The sequence below is a fragment of the Bombina bombina genome, chromosome 6 (genome assembly GCF_027579735.1).
Source record: "Bombina bombina isolate aBomBom1 chromosome 6, aBomBom1.pri, whole genome shotgun sequence".
In the NCBI taxonomy this organism is placed as follows: Eukaryota; Metazoa; Chordata; class Amphibia; order Anura; family Bombinatoridae; genus Bombina; species Bombina bombina.
In genome coordinates this window covers 188,052,531-188,077,592 of record NC_069504.1, presented here as the reverse complement: position 1 = coordinate 188,077,592, position 25,062 = coordinate 188,052,531, and the positions used below count along the sequence as shown (strand labels likewise).

The window sequence follows — 25,062 nt, the reverse complement described above, 5'->3', positions numbered from 1 at the left end:
CCATTATTTCCAATCAATCTACAGTATTGATTTTGTTACATTATATCACAAACATAAATATATTTCCTCTTCTTTTTTAAAACAAATCTTGCCAAACACTATGAACAGTTATTTTAAGCATTACCAATGACTTTTTAGCAAAATATCTAAGTCATATATTTACTGTTCTTTTATACACTTGCAACGATCATTTTTATAATATTATGCAGAAATACAAGTTACCAGGTCACAGCAAGTCTTGATTAGGGAGTTGAGGCTATTTGCCATTCATTATGAGTTGAGAATATTTGCTAAAATTTTGCATTTAGCTTTAGGTCTTTATTCATTAGATTTAGTCAACTTATGAAGATGGCAAAGTATAAACACTTAAAAGGTCTGTGTCATAAAATAATTATAATCATCCTTGCTGATTATTAGTTCTGAGTCTAAAATGTTGCTCTATTACCAAATAGTTTCTGAGCATTATACATACCATTTCACGACAAAATAAATTAATTAAAATAGCCAGTATGCAACTGTTTGGTATACTGCAGATATCAAAGAGCCACTTGATTGTAAATACCATGCAGGGAAGTACTCTATTTAGGACTGATGTTAAATTATGTAAATAAATTGCTAGGATTTGCAACTGCAATGTTGAAAAGGAGAAGTTGTTATTTAATGAATGACAAAAGTATGTTATTTGTACACAACTTTGTAGTCCACTATTTTCATTTTAAAAAAGGGACATTTAACACTTTAAGATACCAAAAAAATTATGCATAGTAAAGCACTTTTCATTATTTATTTTGCCCCATTTACTGTATTTAACCCTGAAAATTAAAAGGATATAAAATATAAAAAGAAGCTCTTACTTAGTGCCAGATTGCAAGTGGAGTGCAAATTAACACTTCTGCTTGAGCGTTAATTGGACTAGAAGTAAGATTTTTGCGTTTGTCGGGTTGTGCTCATGGAACTGTTTTCACTCTTCCACTAACCCAACAAGTGTAAAAATCCAAAGTTAGAATATCGCATGTGTGTTCATGTATTTTGCCATAGAAGTCAATAGAGAAAAAAAACTCACTCTCGCCCAAACCCAAATCGCATTTTCTCATTTGCCATAACCCAACATGAAAATATGAATTCACATTCCAATGTTCTGCATATAGAACAATATGTTCTATTTATTCATAAATACATATTTCTACATATATCTAATGGTATTTTGGTACATGCGCACCCCTGTCCACTGCAGCTCGCCTCTGGTGGGCTGAATTCCCCTGAGGGATTCAGCATTGCACACGAGGGCTATTTTGCACTTGTGAGCAATCCCGCCCCCTGCACGCGCACAGCCAATCACACGCAGACAGGAGCTGTCAATCTCCCTGGTCGGACTAGACCGCGGAGATTGAATTTCACCACTTTAGATGTGGCGAAAGATTAGGGAAGCAGCGGTCTGATGACCGCCGTTTGTTAAATACGGTGTGAGAACCTGCAGCCGTAGTGGGTCGAAAGGCTTGCGAAGCCTTTGATAAATTGACCCCTATATCTTTTTCAATATTTTAAAGGTAGTATTCCTACTGAAGGACAGGTTGCTATAGGTTAGGGAGCAATCCTTCTGAATGGCTGTATAAAAAGGAGCTTTATACTACATGTCGTTCAGATCTGCGAGCACACACACACAAGGAGGGGCTAATATCATATTCATTATACAATTTTCGTATATATACATATATTTTCTCATATACATGTTCTATATATTGCTTCATACAAATGCATTGCAAATTTAAAACAAACATTTACTGTGCTTTGCTAAAATATATATATGCACATCATAATTTAGTGTTTATACACACACACACATACATATATATGTGCAATTTTTGCAAAATGACATACAGTATATATATATATATATATATATATATATATATATATTCTGTCTCAGTAGACAGTTTAGAATGTTAATGGAATTTTCTGATAGCATGCTATTGATGAAGCAAGTATAGTGCTTTAGCCTTCCATTTTATACATACACCTCATACTTGCTTTAAATACCGCCAAGGGACATTATATGAACACACACCAGAGGTTAAAATAATAATTTCCATTTTCAAGTAGATGTGCACATAAATTTATATGACAAACTCTAAACTAATATTAAATTACTATTTAGTTATTTTCTTTGGCAGGTGTTATAGAATAAATGCAGCCACCTTATGTCCCAAGTTTTATGCTTCAGAAATATTATTTTTTATTTCCAAAGGGGATAGCTGTCATCTTTAATTACATTACAATGAGCTACAGCACAATGCATTTCATTTTGTCCCATGGCATAACTTATATATTAGTATGAAATAGTCCAGATACAGCACAGACATCTTAACTCTCATACATAAATGTTTATTTATATATATATATATATATATATATATATATATATATATATATATATATATATATATATATATATATAAATATATATATACATATATATATATACACATAATCAGAAAAATGAAGAAGAGCGATATTACCATTCATATAAAGTTAAAGTATTAATAACTGATATAGATGACTGTAAAGAAAAAAAAACAATATGGGAAAAGTTGCAGATTAAAGTTAATTTACAAAACTTATTTTGCTGTGTTAAAGAAACCTTGAACAGGCTGTGCTAAGGTGTTCTATTTCTACAGCATTTAATAAAGAAGCAAATTATATGGCTACATCTCTATTATTTCTCTATAAGATTTCAGTACATTTTGTCAAACAAAGATGGGCTCAGGCAGTTCCAAACGTTTATCACCATAAGGAGATGCAATAAAAAGATAGTGCTGTGAGTGTGGACACAATTTGTGTCAGATAACTGCTATTGGTGTTGCCAATTTTAATGAGGTCTCTAATATACTTTGAGTTTTAAAGCTTTTTTGATACCTCTTGGACATTCATTGCATATATCATAGCCAGAGTAATCAGAAGTAAGGGCTCCATGTACTAAGCCGTCAATTCATCCATCATTTTAGATGCGACTAAACTCACCGTTACTCGCCGCGGGCAAAATGGTGTCCGCTGTTGCTATGTACTAATAATCCCACAATAAATAGACACGTCTAGCCCACCGCGAGCAGTGGCGGAATATTGATCAATTTGACGCCTCGCTCGCCGCGACTAAGCTGATGTACTTAACTTTCAGTTGAATTGTCTGGCCAATTGTTAACACGTGACATGTAAGGTGTCATGAACGTCATAGTAGTCGCGGGAATAGAATTTTACTCCTATAAATGTACAACTTTTCTAAACAACTTTGTTATTGTTCCAAAATTTTTGGAGAGTAATTACAGAGTGCTCTTTTTTGTGATCTTTATTTACAAATTCGATATGGCTTCATCTGGATCTGAAACCGCTTCAAAATCCAAGAATCCTCACTTTTCTCATCAGCAAAACGTCCTTTTGATTGACATGATTATTGACTCTTATGATTATTTGTTTGGATGTCGTGTCAAACAGACAAATTTTTCTAGGAGGAAGCAGATCTGGCAAATGATCAGTGATGCTGTTAGTGCCCAGGGTCCAATGCTGATATTACTGCCTTTTATATATGTCTAGACTGGCGTCTACAGTGACTTTCCTATTGTTTTGTACATTGCCCGCCACCTAAAAGGTGGCGAGGCAAAAATAACGAGGTGGGGGCGGAGATTGACGCGACAAATAGATTTTTTAGTACATTCGTTTTTGGCGAGTTGGTGGTCAAATGTGTCTAATTACAGTGAAAAATGGAGAGGTAGCGAAGTTTGGCGGATAAGTACGCTCGCAATTTTAAAAAAATGCGAGTTTTAACATAATTGACGGCTTTGTACATATCAGTTTGCGAGTTTTGACGCGAGATTTGTTGCGGGTAGCTCGCTGACGGCTTAGTACATGGAGCCCTAAGTGTCAGGTGGAGAGCCCAACCATTGAGAGATGATACAGATAGTCTTTGGGTGATTAAGGTACACCAGGTGAAATTGTACACTTGTGATTCATTTAGCTAATGATAGAGTTGATCACAATATATTGGCAATTTACAACCAATATTTTTTTGTGCTTACCATCCGAATTTGTAAGCAGGTTTTCAAAATGATCACAATGCAAAAGGGATCAGTGCGATAAAAGCCCAAAGTGGTCTGATCACAAGGGTGCAATCTCGTTTGAATATCTTCTATGCAGATGCAATGTTGCAAGGGAGCGGGTAGATGCTTTACAGTTTGAGTATCTTTAAGATCCAGTATAAGTTCATGTAATAGAAGTCCATTGTATTATTTTGGTTTTCAGATCATGCCAAACCAGATATGGTGCTTTTACATGCAATAAATTTAAATATTGTAAAAAAACAATTGCCTAGATTACGAGTTTTGCGTTAGGAGGGGTGCGTTAGTTACGCATATTTTATTTCCTTTGCGCACTTTTCTTAACGTAGGTATTACGAATCTCAAAACAACCTCCTAACGCGTTGTGATAACACAACTACTGCATTTATTTTATACGCGTAATCACGGCCGCGTTAAACATTCTCCCATAGAGATCAATGAGAAATCAAAGAAGCACACATTGTTCAGCTAACACTCGATCTCTCGAGAAATATGCACTGCTCTGTCATATTACGTATACCACATAATGCACAACAAAAACACACAGCAAATGTACTAACAACAATCACGCAACATAGCACATACGCATTACACATTCACAATCGGAATTTTTTTTTTTTTTACACTAAACGAGGAATACAGATATACCTTACGATCCTGCAACACAGAACAAATCAACACGAAAAAACAATTGCACACTCATACACAAACAAAACATTCACATTCAAGATTACGGAATATTAGTACAAACAAATATTTACAACATTTCACAAATACTACACAATCACAAATCAACATTTATAGTTACACATAATACTTTTGGACAATGTTATGTAAAATGATCACTATGACATCATCGCATTCTACACATTCCACAAATATTAATTCAATATGAGCATGCGCAAATTCAAACAACTAATACACATTGCACACATACTAATTACAAACAAAGCACACCTGAACATAATTTGAAAGGCAAACCGGTACATCATTAAACATTTACATAGGGAATATAAGCATGCCACAAGCATGGCTTATTTGACTGCGTTGCTGGAGGGATTTTGGAGATTAGAGAGGAGAGAGATTTAGTGCGTTATTGTGAGAGTTAGTGTTAGTGTTAGTGTGAGTTACTGTTATTGTGAGAGAGTAAGTTAGTGTTATTGTGAGAGTTAGTTAGTGGTAGTGTGTGTTAGTGTGAGAGTTAGTTAGTGGTAGTGTGAGTTAGTGTTAGTGTGAGAGTTAGTTAGTGGTAGTGTGAGATAGTGAGCTAGTTAGTGGTAGTGTCAGAGAGTTAGTTAGTGGTAGTGTCAGAGAGTTAGTTAGTTAGTGGTAGTGTGAGATAGTGAGTTAGTGGTAGTGTGAGCTAGTGACAGACGGTAGTGAGCGAGAGTTGGTTTGGGTGAGAGTGCGAGTGGTTTTTCTGTATACTTAACACATTTACACGTAAACACATTCAATACATACATACACTTATCAATAACACTACATACACTCCATACCCCATCCCCTCTCATACTACACTCCATAGCCCATTCCCTGTAATCCCATTCCCTTTCATCCCATACCCCATTCCCTTTAAGCCCATACCCATCCCATAGTTAGATTTTGTTTACATATCCTCATTTTAGTCTTCTTATACATTTTTTTGGTTAAATATCCTTAACCTCTTTTATTTATATCCCTTTCACACTTTGAGCACTTTTTAATTTTTGTTATTTATTTTGACCCCCTTTCATTTGGGCACATTTACTTTTTGGTTGAGTATGTCAGTAGGGAGGGATAGGGGGCAGATTAGTCCACAGCTATTAGAGTTCCTCAGGAATAAGTTCAGACAAGAGGTTATAGAGGAGGTCAGGCAGGAGCTTAGTCAGGAGAGGGAGAGGGAGGGCGAGAGGGAGAGGGAGAGGAAGAGGAACAGGACAGGATGGGGGACAGGAAGGGGGAGAGGAAGGAGGGAGGAAGCGGTGGGTGGACCCGGCCACTTTGTTCAAGATGAACAAGTGGCTGGGCCCAGTGGCGGGCAGTGTAGAGCTTCACAGTACGGGAAACAGAGGACACCATCACAGGGAAAACCAAGCTGACTAGGTAGGTGAGGTATACTATGGAGGAGAAGGAGGCCCTCATAGAGGCTTATATGGACAGGGCTAGGAGGCTGCAGGCTCAGAAGGCCACCCCTAGGGAGAAGAGGAAACTATGGCTGGAGATCACGGATGCAGTTAATGCAGTGGGGGGCCAATAACAGGGATGTTGAGTCTATAAAGCATCGCTACCGGGACTGCAAAATGGAACTCAAAAGAAAGATCTCCAGGGAGTACCAATATTCAACAGGGACTGGTGGCAGGCCTGAAATGACTGTGGAGTATTCCAAATGGGAGGAAATGTTGCGTCCCAGCATCTCCGAGGTGACCATAGTCGGGATTGGAGGAGTCGATACCGGGAACCTGCCACTCTCATCTGCCGGTCAGCTCATTTAATAATCTCTTTACATTAAAAATAAAGAATGCATTCAAGGTTATGATTAATGTAATTAGGCTTTTTTACACATTATTACGTAAACGCATTCACAATTACCTTGCGATTACATTAGTATCTAGGCTACAGGTTAGGTGTGCATTTAAACAGACTGAAAACAAACGCAAAAACACATTCAGATTGACCATATAGATATCAGAAACATGGTTTGGAAAATGTGAAAATCATATTGATTGTTATATTTCAAAGTGGATTAATGAGGCTGCATTTGTAATTCTATTGTAAGCAAAAGCATTTACATCTTTATTTGGAACTATGCTAATATATCAATTTCTTTCTTTTTACAATATACAGAGTCTGGGGAGGAGGCAGCACAGCAACTACAGGCTCCTCCTTCACCCAGGTATGAGAGTGGTGGAGATGACTGGCCACCTCAGGGAGACATGGAAGACATCCCTCTATCCCCATCCTCTGAAGAAGCTCCCACTGCAGAAGAGATTCCTGTAGCAGCCCCTCCTGCACCAGCAGCCCCTCCTGCACCAACAGCCCCTCCTGCACCAACAGCCCCTCCTGCACCAACAGCCCACCGTGCACCAGCAGCCCCTCAGGAGGAGATAGCAGAGGTTCAGATATTAAGAGATTTTCAGGAAGAGATGCATGCCTCCCGGAGGGAAAATGTGGAAAGCAGAATCCAGCTGACAGAAGCAATTAATGCCATTCGATAAGATCAAAGAGAGCTTCTCCAAGAACAAACAGAGCTTCGCTAAGACCAAAGAGAGATCTTGCATACTCTCAGAGATATATTGCAGTTCCTCCTGGAGGCGCATAACGTGCCATATGCTGCTGGGCTATCTGCTACTGGGCCATCTGCTCCTGGTACTCCTCAATCTCCTCCTCAGCCGGGTGATCCCAGTACTCCTCCTTCCCCTCTTCCCCAAACATCTCCGATGAGAACTCGTCGGAGGGGGCAGTTGCTCCCCCAGAGCCTCAGTCTCGTGGGAAAAGGGGAAGGAAGAGGAAGTAAGTTTTTTTTGCTATATATATATTGATTTATTTAATGTGTAATGGATAGGTTTGCGATGATGTGGTCTTCTTACACTTGTGGACCACACTCTGTATATAATCTGCTTTTATGGGACCGTGTCCATGGAGGCAGATTGTTTGCAGAGTGTGGTTTACAAGTGTGTGGACACCACATCATCACATATCTATCCTTGTTCATTACATTGATTGTTTTATGTGATGTGATGTCCAAACTGTTTCTCTAATCTCAAACAAAATGACCATTACAATTATACATGATGGCATATCACTGTTTGAATGACAACAACACAGCTTAAAGGGACAGTCATAACATTATTGTTGTTTACAAAGAAAACAATTTATTACGCATTATCAAGTTTGGAAAAACAACACTTAGAGAAATACACATGTTACTTCTGTGATTAACCTTGTATCTATGCCTCTGAAAAATAACCACTTATTTATGTTTTTTTGACAGACCGGCATTTCAGCCAATCACTGATCAATCCAGGGTAACTATACTGCATGAGCTCAATGTTTTCTATATGAAAATGCAAAAAAATGCCCTCTAGTGGTGAAAATGCATTCAGATTAGATGCACTCTTCAAGCTCTAAGAAATGAGCAGATGAACCTCCTAGGTTTAGCTATCAACTTAGAATAACAAGAAAACTAAGATAAATTGGTGATAAACGTTTGAGATATATTTTTGAAAAATTGCATTTTTGGACATTACTGTTTTTCTTGTCTTGACTGTCCCTTTAAAAAATAACATATGCTAACATATACTAATCCTTAGGGATTGTTGGTATATCTACATGTACTTGTTGAAACAATAAAATATTGGAATAGGATACTAAGCCTGTATGCCATATTTCTATTGACGTGTTAAATAAAGTCTATTTTCTTAAAGAGACATTATTGTGTTTGAATTATTTAAGAAAGACATTTCATTTAGAAGGAATATGGTTTCAGGTCCTTTTACAAGTTACTTTATAAATATGCTCACAGTAATATATTTGGAGATTAACAATGTGGAACTCATACATGAAACAATACTGAGCATTTACATTAAAGGGACAGTATACACTAATTTTCATAGAACTGCATGTAATAGACACTACTATAAAGAACAAGATGCACAGATACTGATATAAAAATCCAGGATAAAACAGTTTAAAGACTTACTTATAAAATCTGTTTAGCTATGTTGAAAAGTTAGCTTGAAAGGCCATTCCAAGTGGAAAATAAGACAATCCCCCTTCCTTTGCATATGAAAAGAAACTTTACACAAACAGGAGCAAGCTGGAGAAGGTAGCTGATGTTACTCACATCAAACTTTGAGGCTTGGGTAGGAGTCAGAAAATCACAGCAATGTTATTTAAACATAAGCAAAACTATACATTGATTTTTTTAAAAAGGACTATATAAATAGATAGAAAAATCATATATGTGTTGAAAAAATGAGTGTATAATGTCCCTTTAATAAAAAATACCACAACATCTAGAATAAGTAGGCATCTCATATATTTAGCATATGATAAAGGTCAATGCATATTGATTACTTAATTCAGATACAATAGCGCCTCTTTAGGAATTAGATATGTAGAAAATTCAACACAACACAGTCATTATTTATAAAAAGGAAAATATTGTTGACAAATATATTAAACAAGATGGACTATATTCATGGATTTGCCCTTGCCTTAAAATATCTTATGAAGGAAAGCATATTGCTTTCATTCGTTTATTCAATGAGACAGCCATCAAAAGAGATTTTTGTGTTCTTTATCATTTATGGTTGAACAATGTACATGAGTGACACAATCCATACTCGCCATGGTTTTAAACCTGGCTTCTCATTCACAACGTGGGTTACATGCAAAATCAAATATTGCGGGACTACATAATCCAATCAGACGGATTTAACACCTTGGCATGTGACGTCCTAATTAACATGGCGCATCGTTGATCGCGTAAAAACGGCATCCAATCAAAGGCGCATCCGAGATCGCGCAAAAACGGCATCCAATCAAAGGCACATCCTTGATCACGTAAAAACGTCAGCCAATCCAAAAACTAATTTTACAGCTTGGCATGTGACGTCTTAAGCAACATGGCGCATCCGATATCGCGTAAAAACGTCAGCCAATACAAGGACTCATTTGACAGCTTAGCATGTGACTTCTTAAGCAACATGGCGCATCCGAGATTGCGTAAAAATATCAGCCAATACAAGGACTCATTTGACAGCTTAGCATGTGACGTCTTAAGCAACATGGCGCATCCGAGATCGCGTAAAAGCGTCAGCCAACACAAGGACTCATTTGACAGCTTGGCTTGTAACGTCCTATGCAACATGGTGCATCTGAGATCGCGTAAAAGTGTCAGCCAATACAAGGACTCATTTGACAGCTTTGCATGTCAATATTGGTAGCTATGAATGTCACGCTAGATAACGTAATACTGTGATATATGAAATAGAATCCATTGTTGAAACTAAGAATATATTTTATTAGAAGCAAAGGATTATTAACTATTTATCAAGCAGCAGGGTTTAAATAGACTTGAAAACAACATTTTATGCTACACGATTATGTACGACATTGCAATTTGAAATACATTTTCACATTGAATTTTAATCTTTGGATTATTGTGTTTCATGTCCCTTTAAATGAAAAAGAATGCTAGGAGATACATTATGAAAATAGGGATTTTTTATACATTATATGTTACCTATAGCTATGGTGCCCATCTTTAACATTTAAAAAGGGACACATGACAAATACATATCTCAGGGATGTTTTCAGATATGTTAAAATATTTCTTTGGAATAACAATAATGCACATGTATTGATCAAACGTTTCACTTATTCAAGTTGAAATATGGTCAGCCTACCTATAGCAATATATCGTAGGATAATTAAAGAGAAAAAAGAATAAGAGAAACATATTAATCATCTAAAATATGCGCATTACACACAGTGATTGATTTTGTTACACTACTACAATAAGATATAAGTGAAATTGCATGTGCTGTCAACATTCAAATAATATTCTGTTTTTACAAATATTATATGTCCATGTTGGTGTAAAAAGGTCAAAAATACATTAGAACTGCATATCCATTCCTTAAGAATTGTGGTCAGCATCACTTAAAGGGACATGAAATACAAACAATTAAGTTCAGGATTCAAAGAGAGGATACTATTTACATCAAATTACACATTTACATAGATTATCTCATTGCATCAATCCTGGGATCATTTGTTAAAGGTGCATCAATTTAAGAATAGTTTATAAATAAACACATGGATGTGCCAAAAAAAGTAAATATATATATATATATATATATATATATATATATATATATATATATATATATATATATATATATATATATATATACAACCAGCAATATATATAGAGAACTTCAGTTCTATGCTAATCATAATCTTGCAAAGATAAACCTTTATGAAAAGTATATCAAGAAAATGAATCAAATTACATTTGAGATGTAAATATAAAATTTATTGTCAATTGTATTATATTTATGAATCATGAAAGACAATTTTTGGGTTTCATGTCCCTTTAAGGATTAACCACATTAACTATAGATTTCAATCAATAACATGAATAAAGAGGACAAATAATATTGGAATGACATGTATTTTATTATTATGTCATAAAACATAAAGAAATAAGATAAAGTTACAAAAAATAATTGATAAATCAGTCCCATTGGAGCCATTTGACAAGGTGAAAGAGTTTATCACAGTCCTTGTAGGGAGTTGACAAGGGCAAACACAGCCCCATTGGAGCCATTTAACAAGGTGCCATAGTGCATCACAGGCCTTGGAGGGAGTTGACAAGGACCAACAAAGGCCAACACAGCCCCATTGGAGCCATTTGACAAGGTGCCATAGTGCATCACAGTCCTTGGAGGGAGTTGACAAGGGCCAACACAGCCCCATTGGAGCCATCTGACAAGGTGAAAGAGTTCATCACAGTCCTTGGAGGGAGTTGACAAGGGCCAACACAGCCCCATTGGAGCCATTTGACAAGGTGAAAGAGTTCATCACAGTCCTTGGAGGGAGTTGTTAAGGGCCAACACAGCCCCATTGGAGCCATTTGACAAGGTGCCATAGTGCATCACAGTCCTTAGAGGGAGTTGACAAGGGCCAACACAGCCCCATTGGAGCCATTTGACAAGGTGAAAGAGTTCATCACAGTCCTTGGAGGGAGTTGACAAGGGCCAACACAGCCCCATTGGAGCCATTTGACAAGGTGCCATAGTGCATCACAGTCCTTGGAGGGAGTTGACAAGGGCCAACAAAGGCCAACACAGCCCCATTGGAGCCATTTGACAAGGTGCCATAGTAAATCACAGTCCTTGGAGGGAGTTGACAAGGGCCAACAAAGGCCAACACAGCCCCATTGGAGCCATTTGAAAAGGTGCCACAGTGCATCACAGTCCTTGGAGGGAGCAAGGGCCAACACAGCCCCATTGGAGCCATTTGACAAGGTGCCATAGTGCGTCACAGTCCTTGGAGGGAGTTGACAAGGGCCAACAAAGGCCAACACAGCCCCATTGGAGCCATTTGGCAAGGTGAAAGAGTGCAACAGGCACAACAGAAAACATACAGCCAAATGGCAACAATAAAAAACAACAAAGTAACATGTGGACGGAAGATTTGTATCTGCGCCCTCAGAGCATCTCTGGATCCTCCACTTATGGGTCATCAGCATCACCCTCATCGTCCTGTGCATGTCAAGCTATGGATTCAAGCTTTGACTCTAAAGGCAACATACGTTGTAGAGTCACACGCTGAACCCGTAGCTGGGCATGCATGGCCTGCTCTAGATGTGCTAGACCCTCTAGCGTCAGCCATGCTGAGTCACAACCTAAAATAAAGCAAAAAACAAAAATTAATGATAATTACAGAACATAATAAAAAGAGAGCAAAGAGACATTGTAATAATAAAGACAAATCATTATTATAATTAAATATTCTATCTAGAAGATTTACACATTAAATATGTTCTTCAGACATACACCATTAAAGGAACAGTTTACTCAAAAATGTTCTCCCCTTTAATTGGTTCACAATGATCCACTTTACCTGCTTGAGTGTATTAAATTGTTTATAAGTATTTCCATTGTTCTTACATTGGCATTTGAAATAGTTTATTTAGCCTGTGGTATCCACACCTATCCTTAAACCTTTTGGCCTCGAGGCCAAGCTGTGTAAACACAGCAAGCAGAAGAAATTACACTCCCAGTGGGTTATAGAACAGATAAGGTACTAAAAAGTTAATTTTCTATTGTTCTATCCAAGTAGTGGTGATTGCTATATGGAGTGTTATGAGATCAAATATGTTATAATGTGGATTTAGAATGATACTTACATCTGTTGCTGGGAAGGACAATCCGACACCCAGGACAGTGAAGTTGGGGACTGGGGGGATTGAAGGGGGGAGGGATAGGATTGGGCTGGGGAGTGAAGGGGGGAGGGATGGGCTGCCGCTCTGGGGCAGCCCGAACAGCTGGGGAGTTAGGGGCCTGGTGAGTTGGGGGCTGAGCAGGTGGGGGAGCTGTACAGGTGGAAATACAGGGAGAGCATCGAGGGGGGACAAAGGGGCATTTTTTGGAGGGACAGGACAGGAGTAATGGGAAGGGCCAGGAGTGGGTTCTACCTGGGGAGGGGCTTCTACCTGGGGAGGGGCTTCTACCTGGGGAGAGGCCTGGGGAGGGTCGGGAAGCTGATGCCCAGAAGTGGAAGGTCCATCTGAAACATATAATTAAAATATATTAACATCTCATACATCATGAAATCAAATCAAGACATTTAAACATGATTATATTTTTTGTATACTTAGAAGTGGTTTGGAATTTATAAACAATGATGACATAAGGATATGGGGGCATATGTATGAAGGTCTGGCGGACCTGATCCGACACTGCGGATCAGGTCCGCCAGACCTCACTGAATGCGGCTAGCAATACGCTCGCCGTATTCAGCATTGCACCAGCAGCTCACAAGAGCTGCTGGTGCAACGCCGCCCCCTGCAGACTCGCGGCCAATCAGACCCAGCAGGGGGGTGTCAATCAACCCGATCGTACTCGATCAGGTTGATTTCCGGCAATGTCTGTCCGCCTGCTCAGAGCAGGCGGACAGGTTATGGAGCTGCAGTGTTTGTGACCGCTGCTTCATAACTGCTGTTTCTGGGGAGCCTGCAGGCTCACCAGAAACACGGGGCATCAAGCTCCATACGGAGCTTGATACATATACCCCATGATCTGCATCTAGGCACTCAGATGAATAGCAATGACTGTCTGTACAATCAGAAGATGATTATTGTAGTTTTGCATGGAATATGCATGTGACATCATGATGTCATTAATGACAAATCATACATAAATGAAAGAAAAATACAAACATGTTCATGCTGCATGATATAGAAAGGGGGGCAGTAGTGTATTGTACAAATAATGGAATAATAATTTTTAAAGTGCCAAAGCTGTAGACTTTGTTTTTCTTCCAGAGAATGTTTTAAAACAATAATACATGTTCGATACATGTTATATAGATTTGACATACCATCAGACTCCAAGGGAGCCACTTCCTCCTCCGTCTCACATGTTACATCAATCTCTGTAAAACATAACATGTTGTGTACACGTTAAAATCAGATATTATAACATATGTTACTGTTGCTCAAGTACACACATCAATGTTGCATTACAGATATACTGAACCAAAGTTAGGAATTCCCTCATTTTGATGGAGCATACAAATGACATTAGATTTGTTATTCTTGATGAGTAATAATTACATTTTAGTGTCTGTATATTTACAAATATCTCAAAAGCAGAGTACATGGAACATTTAAGAGTTCTCATGTGTGTATCGCTTGATGATTGTTGTCTAAATTTATACTAAAAAGAAACATATGCTATCCATGTTCTGAAGCACAAAGGTTTAGACTAAGAAGCTTTGAGATCTTAATCTTTCAAAATTAAAAATAAATAGATATATAATCAGAGGAGTAAATTATCTGTTTTATTCAAATGTAATGCTTCATCAGAATCATGATCATAATATTTATTACAAATACACCTTCAATGACATATGAATGAGTCAATGGACTTACCCAAAGCCTGCAAAGGCAGCTCATCATCGGTGCTGGATCCGTCTGGGCTCCACACAACAACTACATCTATTATTGATATACAGGGTGTGCAGAATTATTAGGCAAGTTGTATTTTTGAGGATTCATTTTATTACTATTGAACAACAACCATGTTCTCAATGAACCCAAAAAACTCATTAATATCAAAGCTGAATAGTTTTGGAAGTAGTTTTTAGTTTGTTTTTAGTTATAGCTATTTTAGGGGGATATCTGTGTGTGCAGGTGACTATTACTGTGCATAATTATTAGGCAACTTAACAAAAAACAAATATATACCCATTTCAATTATTTATTTTTACCAGTGAAACCAATATAACATCTCAACATTCACAAATATACATTTCTGACATTCAAAAACAAAACAAAAACAAATCAGTGACCAATATAGCCACCTTTCTTTGAAGGACACTCAAAAGCCTGCCATCCATGTATTCTGTCAGTGTTTTGATCTGTTCACCATCAACATTGCATGCAGCAGCAACCACAGCCTCCCAGACACTGTTCAGAGAGGTGTACTGTTTTCCCTCCTTGTAAATCTCACATTTGATGATGGACCACAGGTTCTCAATGGGGTTCAGATCAGGTGAACAAGGAGGCCATGTCATTAGATTTTCTTATTTTATACCCTTTCTTGCCAGCCACGCTGTGGAGTACTTGGACGCGTGTGATGGAGCATTGTCCTGCATGAAAATCATGTTTTTCTTGAAGGATGCAGACTTCTTCCTGTACCACTGCTTGAAGAAGGTGTCTTCCAGAAACTGGCAGTAGGACTGGGAGTTGAGCTTGACTCCATCCTCAACCCGAAAAGGCCCCACAAGCTCATCTTTGATGATACCAGCCCAAACCAGTACTCCACCTCCACCTTGCTGGCGTCTGAGTCGGACTGGAGCTCTCTGCCCTTTACCAATCCAGCCACGGGCCCATCCATCTGGCCCATCAAGACTCTCATTTCATCAGTCCATAAAACCTTAGAAAACTCAGTCTTGAGATATTTCTTGGCCCAGTCTTGACGTTTCAGCTTGTGTGTCTTGTTCAGTGGTGGTCATCTTTCAGCCTTTCTTACCTTGGCCATGTCTCTGAGTATTGCACACCTTGTGCTTTTGGGCACTCCAGTGATGTTGCAGCTCTGAAATATGGCCAAACTGGTGGCAAGTGGCATCTTGGCAGCTGCACGCTTGACTTTTCTTAGTTCATGTGCAGTTATTTTGCACCTTGGTTTTTCCACACGCTTCTTGCGACCCTGTTGACTATTTTGAATGAAACGCCTGATTGTTCGATGATCACGCTTCAGAAGCTTTGCAATTTTAAGAGTGCTGCATCCCTCTGCAAGATATCTCACTATTTTTGACTTTTCTGAGCCTGTCAAGTCCTTCTTTTGACCCATTTTGCCAAAGGAAAGAAAGTTGCCTAATAATTATGCACACCTGATATAGGGTGTTGATGTCATTAGACCACACCCCTTCTCATTACAGAGATGCACATCACCTAATATGCTTAATTGGTAGTAGGCTTTCGAGCCTATACAGCTTGGAGTAAGACAACATGCATAAAGAGGATGATGTGTTCAAAATACTAATTTGCCTAATAATTCTGCACTCCCTGTAGATATATATTAGTGAACACAGTTTGGACATCACTAAATCCCATCAGTATAGAATTTTCCAAAAAATATACTTAGAAATATGAAGAATAGACCACTAATATGAACAATAAATCCATGAGTTAATCAAGGTGATTCTAAAGAAAATTATGTCTTTAACATATGTTTAATTTCTTACTATATTAGACAGACAATTCATCTCATATGATTCTATTGCCTATCTAAATGTACCTATTGATCAATCTTTTTAAGATAATACACACAAACAACACTTTGAATAACAACTGGTGACAAATCGAACCAAAGCCATGTGGCACATAGATCCATTTGCGCAATGTACAGTAATCTTTTTTAGAACACAACACATATTGATCACAATGCAAAACAGAAGTTATTATTAAAAATATGTCATCATGGTGCTGTTAGAGTATGCTTATATCTATAAAGTAAGTCCAAGAGTGAATATGTGATTTAGATATCAATATTGTTTCATCAAAACAATGTAAGGATGAATGAATATATTGATTATTAAAGGGACAGTGACCACAATTTTTTAATTCATTGATTCAAATAGAACCTTCAATTTTAAGCAAATTTAACATTTAATCCTATTATCAATTTGTCTGCATTCTCTTGTTCTATTTATGTAAAAAAAGAAGGCAGCTAAGCAATATTTTGGTTCATAAATTATTGGTCTTTGAATGTATCCACCAATCAGTGATAACAACCCAGGTTGTTTCCAAAAAATGGACCTGCATCAGAACTTACTTTCTTGCTTTTCAAAAAAAGATACCAAGAGAATAACGAAAATATGATTATAGGAGTAATTGAGAACGTTTATTAATATTGCATGCTCTATCTGAAAGACAACAGAAATAATTTGTGTTCATTGACCCTTTAATATTAAAATATCTTTATTTGACAATGTCGCTGTTAATGAATTGTCGAGTCCATATGTTGATGTAATGAATGTGATGGAGCATGCAATTTCAATCAAATATGTAATTTAAGTATATCATCATGATTCTTTAATTATCCTTCTCTCTTAAAGGGACATGAAGCTCAAAATGTGTAATTGTATTCATTTTTATTTTTCAAATCCAGCCTGTGATTAAAAAAAACGTTCAAATTTTTTTTGGTCTATTTTGCTTCATTGTCTTATAATTTTATTTTAAAGGAGCAACTATGTACTGCTGGTATCTGAACACATGAGTTGAACCAATGAAAATAGGCAATTTTCTGCATCAAACAATCAGCCGGTTACTCCCAGTAATGCATTTCTGATTCTGAGCCGACCTAGATATGATTTTCTAATAAGGATAACAATAGACTAAAGCAATTTATATAATGTAAGCACATTTTAATTTGTGGTAAATCACATGTGTCTAAATCCTAAAAGTGAAATGTTTGTTTTCATGTCCCTTTAATGATAAGAATAAACAAAAACACATATGAGATGTATATAATTCTAATCTGCACATTTTCAAAAATGTGTTAGTGTTGTCTAAATGTATCCAAAAAATGTCAAGCACTACACAGGGGCAGAATATAAAATTGCCAGGAACCTAAGCTTACATTAAAATGAGATATCAAGAATAGAAGGAATATCTTCAAATACTAATAATTTTAGATTTGTATTACAATGTAATCCCAACTTTGAATCGTGATTCTTATTTTAAAATAACCAGAAAAGATACTTAGAGTAGCCATATAAATATTGATCAATGTGAATGTATTATGTAATGTTATGTCCAGGTTTGTAAGACAAAGGTAAATTAATATGAGATACACCATGCTGTGACGAACCCTGGCTTGAGGTTCCAGCATCAACATCCAGATCTGTAAAATATTCAATGAGGATTGGATATCATTAATACAAATCAGGTCATGGAGACAAACAATCTGATTTTTCAATTCTAATTGACAAAGTACAAATCTATTTGTATTCACATGAGTTCATTGTTTACTCAATTAATGTCTAAATAAATAGATCCTGTATTCTTATTTTCAATCTTTTATGTTGTTAACTGTAGCTTTAATTCATTTTGTGTCTTCTTGCATTCTCATCAATTGATAGAGATAGTTAATTTTTTATTTTGATCTTGCTAGTATAGCTTTTATTATGTAGAAGATTGTAAATAAGGATACTGTATTCTTCCCATATATACTAATTAACGTATACATTTGACCAACATGTCTAAAGCGATGCCAGTTACATCAAACACATGTTCACGTGTGTGCGCAATTCTATGTTTTGTGATCATTGCACAATGATTCCAAATGGAATTGCGCATCTGTGATTTGACCAACATGTCTAAAGTGATGCCAGTTACAGCAAACACATGTTCACGTGTGTGCGCAATTCTAACTTTCATGATCATTGCGCAATGATTCCAAGCGGAATTACGCATTGTGATTCAGAATTGATTTGGATATAGTAGTGTGATAAGTATCATTTCTAAAGACTTTAAATCTATTTGCAATTGGGTTTATTACGAGATTACAATTGAATATTTGTTAATATTGAACAATAACAAATAATATTTAGAACTGTGTTATGATTCGATAGTCAATGTATGAAATGGCGGATGATAGGGATTTCAAGGATGCGCAATTCCATTTTTGCTCTGTAACGCATATTCTGTAGAGCGCAAGAAACATCACTCCTATTTCATGTGTGACAAATCTAAAATCAGGTATCTAAACATCATATGTAGCGTATGTTGTGAGATCTATATAGGTTGAATATATGACTATATACACATTTCTTAAAAATCTAATCAAATATTAATATATTATATGAAGTCTGATATTTACCTGGTTCAGCCTTTAGACTTTGATCTCCCAGGCCACCGGACAGAAAAGCAGCTGCACTGGTCTCCGGGTCAGGACTTTCTGATCCAGTAGCTTGGAGGGAAGAAGAAGAAGCCGAGGAGCGAGATGATCGAAATCTGCGGGGGACCCGGAGATTGAGGAGGTAGCATAAAGTCACCTCATAAGTGAGTAGGTATAGTTTCCGTAAGGGATTAATTTTCTTACCATCCCTCCGAAGGGCTTGTAATCACTCCCTTATGAGGTCGACTTTTTTGTGCAGACGCAACCTCCACATGATTTGATCCTGGCTCCTCTGGACGCCCAACACCAAATTAACCTCCCTGGTGATAGACGCCCAGAGGGCCTTCTTAATGCTCTGCTTCGTCGACCTCTTCGTGTTCCCAAACAGCTGAGGATAGAAGTCCTGGACAGCGTTGACCAGTGCAGCACTCTCCAGCTTGGTGAACCTGGGAGATGTCATGCCTGCTAGTTCGTAAAAATATATATACTGTATATATATATATATATATATATATATATATATGTTTCATATCTTAGTAACTTCCATACACATACCTCCTGGGGGTGCTGTTACTACATTTTTCATGTAGACTTATTTGTAACTCATGGGACTGTTATGCAGATATGTGTGACACAGATGTAATATACGTGATCCATGAAATATTGATTTGACTTTTTTTTTTTTAAATATAATCCAGTCACATTAGTAAATGTTTTACACATTTCAATGTTTAATATCGAGCAGGTTATTTAATACAAATAAGTTTTATTAATACAAATGTAACATTGTATGTATTTATTGTTTATTAAATAAATTTCATGACTTATTGTGAAGTATTGACATTGCTCTATTAAATGTATTTATAATGCAAATCGATTGTGTGCTATTGCGTGACATTAGAATCTAATTTTTAAAGATGTGAATCTTGTGTTGCAAAGATACGTTTCCCACGCGATATTTCTGAAATGCGTAATTTCTGGTTATAAAGTCCGAAACTTGGATAAACTGTTTATAAATGTTAAACTACATGTTTGTTTATTATTAGTAAATAAACCTCGAGCTTGTAGTTGTATGAACTGCTCACATCTGTTATTGGGCAATGGCGTCTTTATTTTTAAAGGGACATTATACCAAAATATTTTCTTAAAATGATCTGGAGAGAATACATTTTTATACTTTAAAATGTAACTATCAATTTAGATTATTCTTTAAATATCCTTAACAGAAGAATTTGAAATGCACATGGTTGAGCCAATCACACAAAGCATCTCTGTGCATCCACCAATCTTCAGCTACTGAGCATATCTAGATATGGTTGTAAATTAAATAATATCAAAAGAATGAATTAAAATCGATGATAGAATTAAATGTTAATGTTTAAAATTATATTTTATTTATGAATCTAGAAAGAAAAGCTTTTAATTACCGTCCCTTTCATGAGCTAATATGCAATCTAGAACTTGATCTAAATACATCTGTCTAAACATTGTAAATATGCATTGTTGGCCACCCACAATTAAGTAGATATTTCCCAGTAATGCTTTGCTGATCATAAACCAATGCACCTCCCTTTCTGAAACTTAGTATAACACGAGAATCAAGCAGATTTGTATTACCTTCTGTATTGTTTGCCTCACTGTGAATTAAATATCTTCTAATGGCTGTATTTATCCAGCTTTACCTTAAAGGGACATTAAGCTATATGTTCTTTACTGATTTACATGGATAATACAATGTTAAAACAACGTCATATTTATTTTGATTATCTCATTAGTTTTTTCCAATTGATATTCTTGCCTGAAAACCATTTCTAGATAGGCTCTGTTACTGCTGATTGTTGGTTGCACATAGATGCCTTATGTCATTGTCTAACCCATGTGCATTGTTATTTATTTAACAAATGATATCTAAAGACTGAATATAATTAGATAATAAAAGTACATTTACATTTTTTTTTATAAAAGATTTGTATTATCTGATTCACTAAATTAAATATTTTTTGAATGTCCCTTTAAGGACAAAACCATTAGGAATATGTGGATTTAACATTGTAGAAAAAAACTAAAGGGGAATTAAAATACATATAGATATGTGATATCTATCCAACAGGTAAGGAGTAGAATTGCTAGAAGTTATCTTTTGATATATCTATAGTTAACTGACCCTTCAAAATACTCCACTAGAACTGAAAAGTAATCAATATGGCATACAATAACTAGCTTGGTATAAATATGAAATTAACTTACTTTTCATTTAACTACATTGTCACTTTAATGTAAGTTAAACACTCATTTCTTAAAAGTGAAATGAACAAAGTTGTTCTGTATAATTTAGACTACATATCCTCATCATAAACATTTTATGATTTTAACATCTATAAATCACACAATAAAAAAATAGATAGATGTATTTAACTACAAATTAAAATTTTGAAGATACTTGACTTTAACATTATCAGAATAAGCTGTGTTGCTATTTTTCATTCAATAAACGAACCAAAATTAGTATATTTGATATCAGGCATGTGCTTGTCAAATAGATGACTTTAACAGTCATGGGAGTAATGTTTTGTTTAGTTGTCAGAATATTAGATGGATATATTTCTTCTTATCTTACTGTGATAGAGATATGTCTCTAAGAATATGTTTTTTTTTAAAAAAAAGTAAAGAAAAATATATAGTATGAAAATAAATTTATTGGCAAGAAAAAAATAAAAAAAGGTAATTCGTCACAGATGAAACTCTGAAAAAGAAAGAAGAAGAATATTAAACACATTAGCTATTTCCTGAACACGTCTTAAAATATTCATTAATTCTAATAATTGTTAAATCATCTTGTGTCTATGCACTAACATGTATTTTTTTTGTTGATATTAAAAACTGGTTCATACATGAAATCTCTATCTATCCATAATTTTAAATTAATACCATTATATTGTCTAATCAATCTTAAAATTAAACATTAGCATTTAAAATTAGACAAAATAATGCACATCACATTGTAAAAATATATTTATATTGTATGAGGAACATAATTGAATGTAATATGTCATGTCCCTTAAAATAATATACCTCTATATCAACTATAAAATGTATCCCTTTGTCTGATTGGGAATCTGAGTCCTCTCTAGCACAAAGTAGGAGTAATGTATCTAAAATAAACATATTCTAATATAGGACATGTATCTATTCCTAATTCTTTTAATATTCTTCCTCCTGTGTTTCTTAAATAGCATGCATTGTGCAAACTAACCTGGATGTATGGTCTTTGAAAGGCAATTAATTATCTTCAAAATAACAGTTTATCTTCATTAGGTGTCTTATTCATCATTTTCAAAATAAAGGATTGTGAAATACCATCTATAAAAGAAAAATATTAGTGTCTCCAATAGGATGCATCCACAGCCTTAGTACATAAAATTGTTGCCACTTACCATGTGAACGTGTCTTCGTATGGTTTTCAAGGTCGGCACATTTGAAAGACAATGCCAGACATGATCACATTAGTATTCATCACTTTAAATCTGGGATTCTTCACTTTCAGTCTGGGATACTTCACTTTCAGTCTTGAATTCTTCACTTTCAGTCTTGAATTCTTCACTTTCAGTATTTAGATGAAGTCATCTCCCTAATGGCAGAAAAAGTGAAAATAAAATAATTAATAATGTGAATAAGTTCTGCACCCCCCCCCATTTCTGAAACTATTTATATCACTAACTTACTTAGCGTGTGTAGAATATTGTGTTATGTTCTATCAATCAAGTGTGAAGATGAGTTATACATTGTTCATACCTAACCTCTGATGTGTGACTTTGAATATGACTTTGAAGCATATAGTCTTGCTAGAGGATCCGTTTCTGAGTATCCAAAAATCTAGCAATGTGTAAAGTAAATACTACTTTTTAAAATGTATGCCATATGATGGCTGATTGTGCAAAATTCCCGCCAGCCACAGTCCATACATTATATTTACCAGCTGATGTTGTCTTTAAAAACCAGGTGGCAAAGGCGTTACAGGACCCAATGCCAGAAGCATCACCTATAAGAATCAAAATAAATTATTATAATCATTTTATGAACAATCCTAACATGTTTGCACAATTCTCTCCTTCTCATTTCCCTAGAATTCATAAATATTCACAATGCTCCTATATAACTTCTAGTATTTACCATCTGAAGTAGTGGTTGATGATGTTTGCTCTGACATTGAGCCCCTCATCCCGGAATGGCCCCTCTAGAACAGGGTCATCCTCCTCATCTTGGAGGAGGCGTTGGGGCACCTGGACAGCCTGCAGCATCCCAGCTGGCTGTGTTATGCAGGGCGCTGCAGGCTATAACAATCTTCGCCACCTTACTAGGGTTGTATTGGAGGGCTCCTCCAGACCTGTCCAGGCATCTTAGTCTCATTTTGAGGAGCCCAAACATCCTCTCCACTACAGCCCTAGTCCGCTTGTGCACCCTATTATAGCGCTCCTGGGCCTCGTCGGTGAGGTTACGCAACGGCATAATGAGCCAAGGCCGTCTCATGTAACCAGAATCACCTATAAATAATGAGCATAACAAAATCATTTGTGTACCCAAAAATCCCCTAAAATAAACATTTTAATTGAAAAAGAATTATATGTTTAAATCGCATTATCTATCTGACTATTTAAGCTAAGACATGCTACATATCTGTTTGGAGCTAAAACTAGACATTTGAGTAAAGAGACAATGACATGGTTAGAGCACATTCTCAATCAGACCATTTAAGCTAAGACATGCTACATATGCGTATTTTGCATAAAGCATACTTTTGCTAAAAGAGAAAGAAATGGTTAAATTGCATCCTAGAGCTGTCCATTTAAGCTAAGACATGCTACATATCTGTTTGGAGCTAAAACTAGACATTTGGGTAAAGAGACAATGACATGGTTAAAGCGCATGCTCTATCCGACCATTTAAGCTAAGACATGCTACATATGCGCATTTCGCATAAAGCATACTTTTGCTAAAAGAGAAAGAAATGGTTAAATTGCATCTTAGAGCTGCCCATTTAAGCTAAGACATGCTACATATATGTTTGGAGCTAAAAATAGACATTTGCGGAAAGAAAATTAAATTGTTAAAGCGCATCCATTTTGCACATTACACAAACAACTGTTTTTTAAGACTGCAGTGGCAATTGTCTAACTAATTAACCATGTTGTGCACAAGTACTCACCAACGAGCCACCCAGGGGGAAACTGTCTGCCCTCAAACTGCCGCCACAGGGACGACTGTCTGAGGATGCGGGCATCATGATAAGCCCCGCCGAAATTTGCACACACCTGCATAATCTGCATCTGTGCATCACAAACAAACTGCACGTTGAGACTATGGAAGTGTTTGCGATTTCGGAAGGGCTGGTCATGTTCTGGAGCACGCAGCCCAATGTTGCTCCCAAGACATTGGGCATTCAAGCTTTTTCAAAGATTTCCCTCTTCAGGCACCTCCAATCACCATCATTTTGAGGGAATCCTATGTAATGCTTGCTGACTCGTACCATGGCATCCAGAAAGTTGTCAAAAACCACAGAGAAGGTACCCTGAGCAAGCCCATGCAGGTACCCCTCTCCAGATTGAAAACTCCTGGAGGCCAGGACGTGTATGCAACTTAGTATCTTGGTAATACCAGGGGTTGCAGTATGCATACGTCTACATGGCTCCATATGAGGTTTAAGAACATCGTAAAGGCTAATGAGCTGTTCGCGATTGAGCCTATACTTGTCATAAACCTCGAAGTCACTCATGTTGTCCAAGGTGGGCCTCACCCTTTGAACAGGAGGACCTCTAACCAAACAAGCCCTTTGTCTC

General features: G+C 36.5%; 1 protein-coding gene across 2 annotated transcripts in view; it reads left to right on the top strand.

Annotated features, from left to right (window-relative positions):
• LOC128662764 (uncharacterized) overlaps window positions 1–25,062 on the top strand; it is a 107,215-nt gene that overhangs the window by 8,184 nt on the left and 73,969 nt on the right. Inside the window, exon 2 of one of the 2 annotated variants that reach the window (XM_053716705.1) lies at window positions 6,933–7,498. The exons of the other annotated variant lie outside the window; for it this stretch is intronic. Within the exon in view, the coding sequence (XP_053572680.1) occupies window positions 6,933–7,303 (371 nt within the window). The 3' untranslated portion in view covers window positions 7,304–7,498. Of the gene's footprint in view, window positions 1–6,932; window positions 7,499–25,062 lie in introns of those variants that run through there. 2 annotated transcript variants of the gene reach the window in all.